The sequence below is a fragment of the Thermobia domestica genome, chromosome 7 (genome assembly GCF_964235325.1).
Source record: "Thermobia domestica chromosome 7, izTheDome1.hap1.1, whole genome shotgun sequence".
Taxonomy (NCBI): domain Eukaryota; kingdom Metazoa; phylum Arthropoda; class Insecta; order Zygentoma; family Lepismatidae; genus Thermobia; species Thermobia domestica.
Window position 1 is genome coordinate 85783038 of NC_137460.1, and position 16372 is coordinate 85799409.

The 16372-nt window shown below is 34.2% G+C and overlaps 1 protein-coding gene across 1 annotated transcript in view; it reads left to right on the forward strand.

Moving 5' to 3' along the window:
- Positions 1-16372, forward strand: part of LOC145690260 (band 7 protein AGAP004871-like) — a 95282-nt gene that overhangs the window by 35892 nt on the left and 43018 nt on the right. The window contains exons 3-5 of the mRNA XM_081764987.1: positions 2128-2228; positions 5497-5652; positions 14399-14496. Coding sequence (XP_081621113.1) covers positions 2128-2228; positions 5497-5652; positions 14399-14496 — 355 coding nt within the window. The remainder of the gene's footprint in view (positions 1-2127; positions 2229-5496; positions 5653-14398; positions 14497-16372) is intronic.

Below are 16372 nucleotides of genomic sequence, written 5' to 3' on the forward strand. Positions count from 1 at the left end.
AGGAACTTTTAAATATTTTTTTCCAAGAATGAAACGTCTCACATTAGGAGGATAAAATTGTTTCAGCATTTTCCGAAAATTCCGCTCTTAAATGACAAAAAGTGGGGCAATTTCTATCTTACAAATTTCGCCTCTTAATTGTGAAACTGCTAAATGTATTCACTCAGTTTAGAGGTATGGAATTCGGTATTTTAACTTTTAATTTAAAACAAAAAAAAGATAATACATGTTTCGACAATTCCGCTTCTAGTGGGGGCAGGGAACAATTTCTATAATATTCAAAGTTTTCGATTCTTTATACGAAAAACCTCAATATGAGTATTTGTTTAAGTATGAGTATTCGTTAAGTTGGAGGTAAGAAGTTTCCTACATAAACTCCTTATTGAAATTAAACGAAAACGTTTTTCAACCTTTTTAAAACTTTGTCTCTTAAAGAGGAAAAATTCTTATATTGTTGATTCTTTATTCTTTATGAGAGTATTCGCTTAAGTTGGAGATGTGAAATTTTATACCGACAAATTGTAACCGATGATTTCTTACATCAGAATAAGAGAAAAAATTCATATGGACCTGTTGGAAAAAGTGCATAATTTCAGAGCTAAGGGTGTCCAAAAGCTGAATTTCAACACGCGCTATTTCGAATTCGAGAAAACATGGAGTGACAGTCCATATCGACGGAAAGGAAGTCATACATACGCAACCGAAGAATGAATATTTCACAAATGTGCAACACGTATGCAAGGGATTCCCTACAAGGTATAATTCTCAGACATGCTGTCAACAAAATTCTCTGGTATGCTCTGATTTCAAGGTGGGTCCAAATTAGACCGAAGGGTAAGCCTTGACAACAGTGGACATGGAATGCTTCGAGAGAAAGTCTGAAGTGTTAGGGCCGCCAACACTACGAACCCTCGTGTTCGGAATAATGCCTGATGCGATGTAATTTGTCAAGGTATATTCAACTTTTTTTTTTTTTCATGTATAAATGTGAAACGAAACATCATAGCACGCGGTTGTTTCTCTTTTTCAGCATATCGATGACATTTTTTGTACGTCTTTACCTCCTAAACGATTTTATTTTTTCAACCAACGTTTAATTTGTTGTTAAGGATCAGCCGAAGTTTTGGACGATCATTAGGAATCGCCAGGTGTAATGGAAAATATAAACAGACCACATGTTTACTATGGAATATGAAGCACTTAAAGAGCAATCTATCAATAAATTTAAAGGTACTCACTTTTGCTACTCCAAATTATAGATCGTTTAAAAATTATATTAAACACCAAGTTTTCACTGTCAATAAATAAATAAATAAATAAAATAAATAAATAAATAAAATAAAATAAAATAAAAACTCATTGAGTGTAAACATCTGATTTGCATACTCCCTGTCCCTACCAAATTACTATTTCTTTTCCTAAGCGTTGAAAATGCTGACAGTTCAGTGACAATTAGACGTTAAATATATTTTTTTAACGATCTACAAGAAGTTGGAGGAGTAAAAGTGATTTTCAATTTTACTTATATATTGAGCTTTGTGGTGGACAAACATCATGTGCGTAGGTTTTCCCGGGGTTCTCCCATTTCCTCCCACTTTCTTCATTCCACCATTTTATTCATTTTTTCTCATCATCACCGTCTTCTTTAGCCTAGACGACATAACCGTGGGACGTAAAACGTAAAGATTTCATTTCATTTTATTTTATTACTTATATGTTCATTTAATTTAAAAATACACTCAGAATCAAAAGTTACACAAGTACGTGCTGGATATGAAGATTTACTGCACTTTCGGCACAGCATGAGGTTTATATTCAGTGGACTAAGCGTGTGTTATACTCACTGGAATGTTACATTTATAATTTATTGATATTTCGAAACTGTTTTATTTATCATATCGATACCACATATATTTATTTATAAAAAATACACTACAACTAGCTTAGAAAGATAATTGGAATTTTGTAATGTAGCATTTAACAGAACTATAAGCTTAACATAAATTCTGTGTTACACGTCTATGAACCATGCCCTTCATTTGTTATGTCTTATTTAAGCTGCTTGGAGATTCTTGATATAAGTACGTATAACTGGTGCCTTGCTTCATAGATTCTTTTTATTTACAGGAGAGACCGAAAAATCGGGTGTCGCGGAAACTCTAGCAACAATAGTCTCCTTTATATTTATGTTGGTGACCATACCATTTTCATTATTCGTCTGCTTCAAGGTATGCATTTTTTAAATTTCGCCATCTAATTTTCAGTTATTTTTATAAGTGACAGTTATTTCTTTAAGTGGTAAAGTTACATTGTATATTAATGGTTTCCTAACCAGTGACAATCTGAGAATTCAGTTATTTGCATTATTCGTTTCACTCACGTTTAATTGGTGGTTGTTTTACTTCTTCAGATATATATTGCAAAACTGATTGACACTATTTTCGTCAAGTATCGAACCAAAGATGAGTGTGTTATTATGCTATTCGAGAATCCATGTCTGCCAATTCCTTTCTCTCGATTTGCTATGCTAAATGAACTTTAATATGCGTGTGAGTGGCTTTTGTCGTCGTGTAGGAATCAATGAAGTACTGACACAATACTTCCATTGTACTATTAGATCGCAACTTTAACGACAACTTTCATTACAAATAACGACTAGCAACCCATTAGATTCGCATTAGTGTGTAATGAATGAGTCAATTAATGATTTAATCTTTTCCGCACTCAACCTAAATGCAACAATCTAAAACTCATACTTTAGGTTCCAAACAAACCGTCTGCTAGGTAAAGAAAGCAATGGACATGTAAGTTTCACTTCATTTTCATGTAAATAAATTTCCCACTCTTACTTATCTTTGATGTATATGCTCTTTAAAATTCTTGTTTTCAGAAACTGATACAAAAATTGCAATTCTATCTTTCATTATAATATTTGTAAGTCAATGAAAAATATAACTACTGTGTATTCCATATGTATGTAGCTCACGACTTTGGAACTCAGCGGAAACAAATGAACAACAACTACTAAAGAAAATACGTCATCCTTAACCTTATATACCGTATAAGCCGTTGAAAAGCTCCCACATTTTCCCTGATTTTGTCTTCTAATTTCAAGCGTGGGACTGTTACACGAGCCTTTCAAATCAGCTCTTTCTTCGCGACCGCAAGATTGATCAAAGTTAAGGCCATTACATAAGCCTTGCTTTACTTTTAGCCGCCGGGAGGGAGGTTAACAATAACACACGGATTTCAACAGTCTGCATATGAAGGCAGTGTGTATATCTATACGTATAGAGAGAGTTGCCAGGCGGAGAAATCCCGCAATCCTTCCCTTAATTCGCACATTGATTCGTTCCTGAGTACAGTATGTAATACCCCTGGTCAGATACCTATCAGATTAACTCGAATTCATCATTTTTAACACAGTTATGTGAAAATGTATATAAATATAAAAGCTATTGTATTTACCCCTCCAAATTCTTATGGGCATATTCCAAACCGCAAAACCCTCTCTTGGGCACTCCTGATTAAATACATGCTGAACTTTATTAAGAAATTTGTGTCTCAACATGCGTCCAACAAACTACTGTTTTGACAGGATAATTCAAAAAATTTCAAGAGAGGAGGTGCCTTCTTACGATACTATGGAACACTCATCTTCTAACAGGAAAAATTCTCTTCAAAGAGTATCGTAAGTTTCTTGCTTCTCGTTAATTCAAACAAGATGTAAACATTTTACAAACACTTAGTTCCAATGATACATATTGAAGAAAACATCATTGCTTTCCCAGAAGCACACACACACACACGTGACCGTATTCGAGCTTATACCCTCACCTCACACAAGATCACTAGCAGGCAGTCGTTTCTGTTCTTTTTACTCATCAAATGAAAAAAAAAAAAAAACTCTCACTTTCACTAGGGACACAATGCAATCGTCTTCAGTGCCATCAAGAGCATTCGATATTTCTGTCACTTTAAAACTTCTCTGCACAATATCTTCGGAAACTATCTTTCATGCCGACAAAATTCAGTTGCAAACGTCCACTAACGATGCACGCTTTAAACGGCCTCCCGCTGTAGTTCCCCTGGTCCCTACAGTTAGCCAGTTTCTGTAGCAGCGCCAAAAGCTGCTTTAAATGGTTTATTTATAGAGATATCCAGCGGGTGTAACATACTTCTTAGTCTCCCAGGTATTACGGCCATGTCTGGCTTTCTCTGATGCACTCGATCCTTAACATTTTGAGCCAAGTGAAGCGCGAAAACTGCCGAGTACCAGCACAGAACGTAGACGAAGAAGAGTCCCGGGCCACTTTCCCCATACTCTTTGGATCCAATCAAGAACAAGGGTATCGTCCATCCATCTCTTGCTCTGCGTACGAATAGTACCTGGAACCTCTTGAAAACTACAAACAACGGAAGTTCTTCCCGTTAGCCGTGACAGCCAACGTAACTGTAGCTCTCTGTTTTTCCGCACCGGTGGTACGAATCATCACTGACTTTTCCTCCTTTACTGTTACACTGAAATTTTCCGGCAGATAAAATTGAAGTTAGGTCTGCGTTTGCGATCTATCAGAAGAAATAAGTGTTCTTGGCGCTTCCCGATCACAAGACGTTGGAAGTTTAGAAGCTTTTCTTCATATTCAGCCAATATCACGTAGACATTTCAGCGATGATTTTTCGCCTTCATCAGTGTGCATCATTAAAAGAAAATAATTCATATTCCTCAGTGCATATCCATAATCGTTATCTCTACAGTGAATTAAATTTATCAATAATGTACTTCTTGTAAGCAATATAAAGTTAGTGTTTTTTCCAGGTGAGAAAACGAAAAGCCATCGTTAAAATGTCTGTTTTAGGATACGACGGTGAATACTAAACTTATATTATTAGTCTTTAGGAAATGTCTTTAAGGTGAATTTAGAGAAGCATTAATAACCAATAGATGGCAACACATGCATCCTATCTTTCCAGTGTGTTTTGTAAATACCTACAATATTCAAAATAATTCAATCAAGTTCAAGAGATATAAATATTCAAACTTTGGTCAAAGGCAAGTTAAGTAGATAATAAGAGGATAACTAGTGCAGTGTTTTGATATTTTGATATTATGTTTCTGTCATTGTTGAGAGTGTTTCATTATTTGGACGCTCTTAACAACGAAAGAGACAACATAACAATTAGCAGTACGAATTGTTCTCTGATTATTCAACTTATCTCTAAACAATATTTGAATATTCCTGTTTTGAATTTGATTGAATTATTTTGAGTATTATATCTGCCTAGAAAATAAACTGGGTAAATAGGGGCATGTGCTCCAACCTAATATTGATATTTGAGCGTTTACACTTACTGTTATCGCGAACAAATACTCTTGTCAGAATATTTGCTCAAAAGAACTGTACCTTTCAAAAAAAAAAAAAAAGTATTGTCTAGTTGAGAGGTGGTGTTTGCATGTTCCGTGTTTGATTTCATTAATTGTATATTCTTTCGTAGGTTGTACAAGAGTATGAAAGAGCTGTTGTATTTCGATTAGGTCGCTTGCGACCGGGAGGGGCTCGAGGACCTGGTATTTTCTTCATTTTGCCTTGTATTGATAACTTCGTCAAACTTGACCTTCGAACCGTTACCTTTGATGTTCCACCGCAGCAAGTGAGTCTTCTTGTTACCATTTCATATCTGCAGTAGTATTGTAAAGGCCTGGGAAAAAAACGGAAATTTTGGGTAAAAAAAAACAACAGTTTTTACCGTTTTTTCCCGAGCTTGGAAAAAAACGGAAAAATTAAAATTTTCTATTATTTTACTACATTATGCTTTTAAAATAAAAACTATTTTATATTTACTAGTTTACGGTTAGGATCATTGAGTAGTTAGGTTTCTTGTATTAGAATAGGGAAATTTTGTGGCAACAAATATATTTGTACCACTCCTTTAAAGTTAGCACAGTGATAGAATGGAGTTATGGCTACAAAAGTTCCTAAAATATAATCCAAGTTAGATTAGTTAATATAACGCATTTAAATTATCGTAAGTGATCTTTTAAAGTTACTCTTTTATGGTAGGGATGTGTTAAAATAACATGGCCAGAATCATTTTAGTTAATACCAGTATATTAAAATCAAATATATATTTTATGGAGATACGTATCTTCCTCGTGCTGTGTAAAATTTCCGGAAATTTTGAACCCATTAGAAAAAGTTTTTTGTTCGGAAATATTGGCAAAATCCGGAAAATATTTTTTAAAAACTATTTCTTCGCCTGATACTAAACTTACGCGTATTTGCTGTAACGTGTCTACAGCATATATACAACGTATTTCGCTAGCAGGAAAAATACTCAAAGCAACAGCTTTTAATTTTATTTTTTAGTTTTCTGATTTCTGATAAAAATCCCTCTTTATTATTTGCAATTATATTTTTCGAACAATTCAAAAAGAGAGATTATCTTATTTAGATACACACACACATACCGCACAAGTGCGTAAATTTGAACAGTGACAAATATATTTAAAGAATTTAACATGTGAAATTTCCGTTCGTTATTATTAAAGACTAGCAGAATACCCGTTCTTTGAACGAGGAGAATACGTTTCATTTTGGGTATAAAGGGCACCAAAACTGGCACCAAGGAACTTAGGGACCCCAAAAACTGCGAATTCGACACTAGTATCAGTCATTTTCAATTACTTTTACATGTCACTCTCCCCCTTTAGGAGTAACTAATGGGGACTGAATTTGGATTCAAACGGCATCGGAAGTGTCACTGTTCATCTCAGCCACCCCAAAAACTATGGATTCGATTCTAATATCGCCCATTTTCGATTATCTTTATATATCCACCCCTTCTCTCTCCTCCAAGTTGTGGCGCTGAATTTGGATTTAAACTGCATCGGAAGTGTTAATGTTTATCTGAGGACCCCCAAAACTATGGGTTCGACACTAAAATCGGTCATTTTCGATCATTTATATATATATATATATATATATATATATATATATATATATATATATATATATATATATATATATATATATGTCCCGTCTCCCTACCCCCAAGTTACGAGGATGAATTCTGATTTAAACGGTATCGGAAGTGTTACTATTCACTTCAGCGACCCCAAAACCTATGGATTTGACACCAATATCGGTCATTTTCCATCATATTTATATGTCTCTCCGCCCTCAAGTTGAATGGATGAATTTGAATTTAAACGGCATTAGAATTGTCACTGTTCAATTCAGCGACCCCGACAACTTTGGATTCGACACTAATATCAGTCATTTTCGATCATTTTTTATGTATCACCTCCTACCTCCCCTAAAGTTTCGCCGTTGAATTTTCATTTAAACTGCATTGTAAATGTCAGTATTCATCTCAGCGGCCCTGGAAACTACGGATTCACATTAATATCGATTATTGTGCATCATTTATATATATAACTGACATGGATACATATATAATCTCCCGCCTGTTTGTGGGGATATTTTGGATTTAAACTGTGTCGAAAGTGTCACAGTTCACCTCAGCGACCCCGAAAACTATGGATTCGACAGATATCGGCTATTTTCAATCATTTTTATATATCTCCTCTGATTTTTTTTTATTTATTTATTTAAACAGCATCGGAAGAGTTCCTTGTCATCTCAGCAACCACGAAAACTACGGATTTGACACTAATATCGGTCTTTTTTGATCATTTTATGTATCTCCCCTCCCCTTGCCCTTGCTGAATTTGAATTTAAGCTTCATCTGAAATGTCACTGTTCATCTCATCTCAACTTCGAAAACTACGAGTTCGACAGTAAGATCGGTAATTTTCAAACGCACTTCCTTCCTCCAAGTTGCATTTTCAAAGTGAAATGGTAAAATCCATTCCAGGTCCGAATCTCATCTATGTTGAAATTTTTTATCGAGAACAGTCTAGAGGTTCAAAAGTTGTTAAGTTACAAATATAGTCACTTTCATTTTTATATATGTAGATAATTTGTCGCACTAGAAAACAGGTATTTGTTTACATACAAAATTTTGTATGTATAGTAGAATATAAGAATATTAGATAGTGATTATCAGGGCCCGGATATTGTTGACAAGTCAACTTTTTTCTGTTACGCATAGGACAAGGCAACTTCAAATAAAAACGTTATCCTTCAACTCAAGGTTCTAAAAGTATATTGTTTTAGGGTCAACTTTTGGTCACTTTTTGACGTTCTGAAGTTTCAGGTCATTTTTTAATATTGTAAGGTAACTTTCAGGTCACTTATGGTCTTTTTAGTCTTTTTCTTCTACATAAGGAAATCTTAAAATGAGCACTGTTTACGGATTTGAAAAATATGAAGTTATCTCTTCCTGGTTCCTGATTATTGGGGTGGAAAACTGCATTTCTAAGAAGCTAATGAACACTAAGCTGTAGCTGGTTGACTAGGGGTAGGGGTTGGTCGGTGGCCAAACAGATGGTTTTAGATCATTGACCACATAGGATGTGACTACGTGAATAACTAACAATGGATTAGAAGACGTACAAAGATTTTAAACGTTTTTTTTATCTATTATTCTCATGTATACAGTCTACACTTGCGAACTTCTATTGTTTAAGTGTGTTTCCTAGTTACAAATCGGGAGTGAATTGACGCTTTCAGTACGTACAATGCCGTACAATGGACTGATCCATAGACTGCAACTAACTGAAACAAAACTTTTGAGAATGAGTCAGAAATGGTAATTAAAATCTAATAGATATTCAAAAATGACAATGTTTAATGAAATGAATGTTTAAAAAAACAAATTTTAGGGTCAATTTTTGTGAATTTTAGGGTCATTTTAGAGGAATTTTAGTGTCATTTCATAGGTCACTTTTTAGAAAATTTTAGGTCAACAAGATCCGGGCCCTGGTGATTATATGTCTTAGTGCATGAGTATTAGTGAAATTTGCTTACTGCTCTTTCGATTAAGAAGTAATTTGGTTAAAATTAACAAAATTTCACCAGATTAAAGAGCACATTAAGAACTCAGTTTTATTCAAGAGTCCTATTTGTTGCAACAGAAACGCTTCATGGTGTTAGATGTGTATGCAATTGTAAAAGTTCTGTAATTAATGCACAACCAGGAGTAAACGACTAAAAGGCACATAAAGGAAATGAGTTCCGACTATTAATTTTCAAGAATAATTACAACAGTTTTATTTTCGAATGCTTATTTTTTAAATATTCACAATATTGGAATTTCTCAATTTATATTTTTCACACGTTCGAAAAAAAAAACTGCTCCATTACTAGTAAAACAATTTTTCCGGAAAGAAACCTAAAAAAAACTGTTTTTTACCAACCTGTTCAAAATTTCCGGAAATTTTACAACACTAATCTGCAGAAGATCTAAAGATTAAAACGAAATCCTAGTAGAAATTAAAGCAAATTGTTTATTTTATGGCAGAGTGTACCTCTACTTTGACATGTAGATGTTAGTACTGTCAGTTTGTATGAAAAATCGTTGAGTTTAAGTGTATGCTAATCAAAGCACCTATTCTATTCTGATAGTTTTGTGTAGCCTTTAATAAGGTTAATGGGAATGTATGCTACCAACAATCCTAATCTGCTGAAGAAACTACGTTGTTAATTAAATTTCTTCACAAAACTTCGAATACAAATGTAATATAACGAACCTTGCCATAAAAAGAAATTTTTAAGTTTTACGTCCCACGATTATGCGGATAGACTGAAGGAAACGGTGATGATGAGAAATGAATGAAATGATGGAATGAAGAAAGTGGGAGGAAACGGAAGGACTCCGAGGGAATCCACGTACACGGTATTTGTCCACCACAAAGCTCACTTGGCGTGAGCTGGAATCGAATCAAGGACCCCAAGCACCAGAGATGAATGCTCTACCAGTGAGCCACCGCGACCTTGTCTTCAAGTGAACATAAAACAAAGTGTTGGTAGTGATGAGAAAGATGTGCAATTTAAAGTATAAATCGCCTGTGCACTGTAATTTTGATATACGAGATGTTCGGTAACAACATGCATTCAGGGCTCCCAGCCGTCCTATTTTCCTATTTTTTCCCTATATTTTCGAAATTTGTGTATATTTATCCTATATATGTCCTATATTTCAATCTTGTCCTTTATTTCCTACATTTTTCAGTCATTGAGTTATTAAAAATACAAGCCAAGGGCAGTTCCAGTGATGATTTAAATTGGTTTCATATTAGCAATATGCTAAAAGTGTCTCAGCATTTTTTCTGAGAAACTGATCACTAATCTTTTCTATTATTTTTTTATTTGCTTTTTCCTATCCTCTCATGTCTACTCTTTTATTTTTCTTTTCTTTCTTTGTTTCCTATGTGCTTATTCTTCCCCAGTGAAGCTTAGCTAAGGAACCTTGCCATGCTGCAGTTTCTTATAACGCAAGTTGTGTTAGCATTTTCCTTCAGTAGTGTGTGCAGCAGTATTGGCTAGGCGTTGAGATGTGTTGGTATTCACCGACTTACTTCAATGCTTTCCAATATTGCTGTAGTTAATATGTAGGGTTCTCGCGCCTCCTGGAAAATCCGGAAATAAAAGTGTATTGAAGGAACGCCCTGGAAAAGTCATGGAATGTAGAAAAATTATGAAAATCCTGGTTGCTCTAGAATTCTCTCTCTGTGGCCAGCACTGACAGAATATTTCTTTAATTTCCTTCCCAAGCAAAATCAAATTTCATTACACTCAGAACGCTACAAGAGAATCTGTCAGAACTTGAGATTTCGTGTTACATTTGCATACTTACATGCACTTTATTTGATAAATTCCTTGTGATTATGCAAAAACACGAACCACTTATCCAAATTTTGCATGGTGAATTAGTTGAGCTACTTCAAAGAATAATGGCAAGAGTTGTAGTATTTGATCTGTACAAAAAAAAAAAAAAAATCTGATCTGAATATAAAAGTGAAAGAAGCAAAAAATCTACTGCCAGATAACAAAATTGATGTCGGTGAAGGCGCACGGTTGGCATCGAAAGAAGTCGATGAAGTGCAACAAATGTTATTCACATTAAATGCAAAGAAATTTTTCATAATAGTAACAAGTTACCTTCAACAAACGCTGCCGCTAAACAACTGGATTTTGAAACATAGCCAGATTTTGTATCCTGCTGTTAGACATGCGAAAGAAGAGCAAGATAAGATATTGTCATCTTAGAAACGATTAGCAGTCAGCAAAGTGTTGACCAGTCAGCAAAGTGACAAAGCCGTAGACGAGTAGCGAATTTACGTATATAAGTGATCAGAGCATAAACAATGACCTTTTTAATTCATTGTAGTGTTGACTGTATTGGAACAAAATAATGCTGCTGGAAGATAATACAAGGAAACCAAAGTATCCAACACTTACTAAACTTGTGAAAGCAGTGTTAATATTTTCACACGGACAGGCATCTGTTGAATGTGGTTTCTCGACAAATAAGAACATGATGCCATGCAAGGGACAAGGACTGAATGAAGAAACCATCAATGGGCTACGATAATTAAAGACGCAGTGGGTAAAAATGTAAATGAAGTTAATATCACTAAAAAAATGTTAATGTAGCCCCTACTACAAAGAAGCACATAAGAAATATCATAAAGATATGGACAGAGGAAAAACAAAACTTAGAACAGCAAGAAAGTGAACATAAGATCACAGCAGAAAAGGCAGAAGTGAGTGCCAAAAAAGGAGTAGAGGAAAATATGTGTGTTGAAGTTCGTCAAGATAGAATATTAATCTCAGAGGGAAATATTCGGCTTCAGAAAGCAATAAAGCATCTGCTTATGGATGACCCTGGGGCCCTGGGACAATTTATTGTACTTTGATACGTTATACTTTTGAAATGATGAAAGACATGTTTTTCTGTTTTCACATTTATCCACCGTTTCAGCTTTTTCGGGGTTGCAACAGACTTTAAAACACGCTTAAAGGTGTTAATAAAAATGAGTAACGTGCTGCCCTCAAGAGGAATACTTGAGACCTCCCCAATTTTGGTAACCGGTTTTGATCTTACCTTGACCCAAGCTTTCAGAAAATATATACATCACCCCCACTTTGTGGGTTCAGGTTTAAGTACATTCCGTGTAAGTTTAAAAATTTTTGAAGGGTTATATATACTCTTATTCTGTATTAATCTAAATCTTGTTTCCAGTTGCCTATTGGGGTGAAGAGTGGCCTTTTGTTACAATACATTTATATTTTTTTTCTGTGCTTCCGAGCATAATATTCCATTGTATAAACCAAACTGTCCTATATTTTTTCAATGTCCTGCTGGGATGCCTGTGCATTAGAACATTTTCCGACAGAAAGTGGATATGACAGTGCAGTTACCCACGTGTATTATTTCTGCAAGATATACGACTTCTTTAAACAAATATCCGCTCATCTTTCCCCCATAGGCCCAATATGACTGATTGTACGTTCTATTTTTCTGAAAAGCTCCAGACCTGCGGATTCATTATTGGTGGAAACTTACGCTCAGCGAAGTATCAAACAAATCATATCAAACATCCTCGATAGGTTAAGGATTATGGCTGTGTGTTTTAAAAAAATGCGTGCATGTTTCAGGAATCCTCAAACTTTTTGTTTCAAAGCCAGAAATCACATTTAAATTATCGCGAATTTTTGCGAAATTCGGCATTATTTGCGATAAATGCGAATGAAAATGAAAAAGTGGAATTTTTGTTAATTCTTGCTAATAATGTCCAAAAAGAGCATTTCCAATATTATTTAACTTAAAAAACATTGCATTTACGAAAAAGCTCTGCGAGTTATTTGATCCAGAAACTGTTTCACTTCATAAGGATGTAGACATCAACAAAACTGAATTGTTGTTTAAATCTTTGATTGTGTTTCGTGGTGAAAATGTTCATTATCTGTTGGTCGCTTACCGTGAATTTTAAAAGTAAGGTTACTGAAGTTCTCGACAGTGAGGATAAGGAAGTTGACATTGTATCACTGTTAAACAGTTTTAAAGTTAACCACAGGTCTTTTGCTGTCAGCTCGTTACGTTCAATATTGTTGCCAGTCTAGTGTGTTGATACCGAGAGATACTTTTCCAAGTATAATATGATTGTTACTGACAGGAGAACAAACTTAAAAGAAGAATTGGTAATATCTGCCTCATATTAAGGATGACGTTAGAGGAGGTGTTTAAATTTTTGCATTAATTTCTATATTTCAGTGCATACTTTGGTTAGAATGTGCACCTAATCAAGGTATATCCTCATTTTTGTATTAGGTATACATCTTGTTACCAAAAATATACTATTTAAAAGTTCCATATTTAAAAAAAACAAACAAAAAAAAAACGTGCTGCATTTAAAAAAAATAACGCGACATAAATGCGAAAATTGTGATAATTAGTGCTACAAAATATCAAAATTGTTGTGAAAAAGTTTCGTCTCTAGCTATTGGCTATATGAGCTTTCGCCGTTAAATGTTTCTACTTACATTTCTGCCGATAGGAGGAACAGATGAATTCTTGAAAATTTTTACAGAATAAATATACAGGTATAATGATAAGTTCCGTTTTATTGTTAAATTAATAATATGACAGACATTCTTATTACTCTACATTAGTTTTTTACAATCACACTAGGAGGGCTTAACGAAGATTGTAATGTTAGTTCATCCATTTGTCCGTTGTTCCACACGATAAATCTTGAACTAAAATAACTTGTCGAATTCGTTGAATGATTCCATCCGTTAATATCTATATGGGAGCGGTAACTTTAACGGTGGTTTTCCATATCCTGTTTTAAATCTGTAATATTCCCTAGGTTATATGTAACCTGTAGAGTAGCAAAGAAAGGTTGGTTGTCTATAATCAAGGATGTATAGCTTTTCTTACTGCCATTTATCTCGGTCGAGTTAGGTAGTGGAGTCAATCCGGTTGATGTTTTCACGGGTAACGGTGGCTATCTATATCCCTACATGGAATTGCGTGATCCTCTTTACTGTCTTTAGCAAAATTTATATCATTTCTTTTCTTACATACCCGACAGGGTTTGAACTGGATGCCTAATGTTATATCAGTGGAAATTTCTATCCCAAACAGTCGATTCCACTAGATTGTATTATGAGTGAATCAAGTTGTTATATTCCTTTTAAATGTGAATCTATATGTTAAAATAAATGTGGCAACTTCCATGCTCAAAAACTCGCTACTAGAATTAAAACCTGTAGATATTTTATGTCATATTGTTATAGCTTTATTCAGTGATTTGAATGTACTGTATATTTTTATTTATTTATTCTTTTAAGTTTTGTGCTGGAAGCAAATGGTTCTTATGATTGTACACTTAGAACTGTTTCTTTATTTTTATGTAACCCTATGTGGTGCTTCTCAATCCGTTGTTTTTGATTGCTGATTATATTTATGTTTTTGTTGAGAACAGGTGCTTACTAGCGACAGTGTGACTATTACTGTTGATGCCATTGTGTACTATAAAACTTTTGATCCTCTTACTAGTGTTGTAAGCGTCCGTAACTACAGGTAATATCCATAATACTATTTTTGTCGTTTCTAGGAAAATAATTCTTACATTCATTGGCGGCTCTTGAAGCGAGTCATATCGGTTTTAAAAAAATATCGTTACAAGTTAAGGGAAGAAAAACTTAAATGTATAATTGTCATATACATTAGTACGTTAAGTAAGTTTTCTTCTCTTAAGAGGCCTAATCACTGCGAAATTAAAATACTGTTAATTTTACATTAATTATGTGATATCTTCAAATAGATAAAAGATAATCGAAATGTGGAACAAGACCGCCATAGACAATATTATTTTGCATGAGGTACCGTTATCACGACTCACTTATCTACTTTCCGTTTGCAGCCATTTAGAAACCCAAAAATAAATGCTGATTTTCTAAATGGCTGGAAATCAAAAGCAGATAAGTGAGTCGTAATAATGGTATCTCATGTAAAATAATATTGTCAAGAGTGCTCTTGTTCCACATTTCGATTATCTTTTATCTATTTGAAGATATCACATAGTTACTGTAAAATTAGCAGTATTTTAATTTCGCTGTGATGGGGCCTCTTAATTTGTGGCTATAAAATTTAACTTTTACCAATGTGACTTCCCTCAAGAACCACCACTTCTTACGCTCTAAAATCGTTTTACTATTAAGAAAAAAATGCAAGAAGGTACAGCACAAGATCTAAGCTACTTTTTATCTTCAAGCAAACATTTTCTTCTGGAGTATAAAATTGTATTTTAATATAGAAGTTAAACACTAAGTGAAAAGTAAATGAAATTTTAGTGGTATACAGAATTGTAGTTCAGCTGAATAAAGTAGTTTTACAGAATTTTAATTTAACTAAATAAAATACGTCTTCAGAATTTTAATTTAAAAAGAAAAACTCAATTTTAATTCAGTGAAAGAAAACAGTGGCGCGCGAACGCGGTATATTTGAAAATCTGCTCTGAAAGCCAAGTCAAAAATCTGAAGGAATCGGGTTGTCGATAGCTGGATGTGTGAATGTCAGTTTACAGTAATATAATATACGTAATATTTCCAAATGTAAAATGAAATTTCAGTAACTGTATACGAATATATTTTCCCCCTGATGTTCGTGAACGTGCTTTTTTAAATTTATTTTTACCGGTAATATATTTGAATGTTGATAGATTGTAATACTGTGAAGATATGTGTATTTAGACACATAACAAAACATTTTATTTTGAACTATGGGACATTTTATTTTGAGACTCATTACAGTGAAAAGCGTCTCACTTTTCGATTTTTTTTTCAAAGTTCATTTCCCTTTCCTACTAGGAAGTCTTCTTGCTGTCTGTCATTTCTTTCTTACACTTGTAATTTCTTAATAAAAACAACAGATTGCTTCTCCGTCCGCATTCCTACAATCACCTTAGTTAATCTACGAGCACGCACTTTTTCATCAAAACGGAAAACATAGTTAATGACCGAGGATATGAACCCGGAAGGGACGCTAAACAAAACGATCGAGAGACTTTTGGAAGAGGCAGTCGATATTGAATTAGAGACGAATTAAGATGTATAACGCAAACTTCATTCTCAAGCTTACGATAAAATTAGCTTTACTCTGTCCTAAAGAGCATCTTATTTCAGCTAACGTTACATAGCTGTTGACCATGATGAATTGTTTACTAAAAAGAAGCTTCAACTTTGATTAAATTTGCGGTCTTCATAAAGTTGGTTTTCCTGTCCGGGTTTCGCTAACCTTTAACTTTCAACTGCTTGAATGACCAGCCAACCAGATAGAGAGATGGACGGACGTCAGTCCACTGGAAGAATTATCAGGAAGGCAACATCAAGATCTACAAGTAAGTGCAAGTAGGTTAACCTGTCCCAAAAGTTGCTCTCTTCTCACCCCTTTCAAC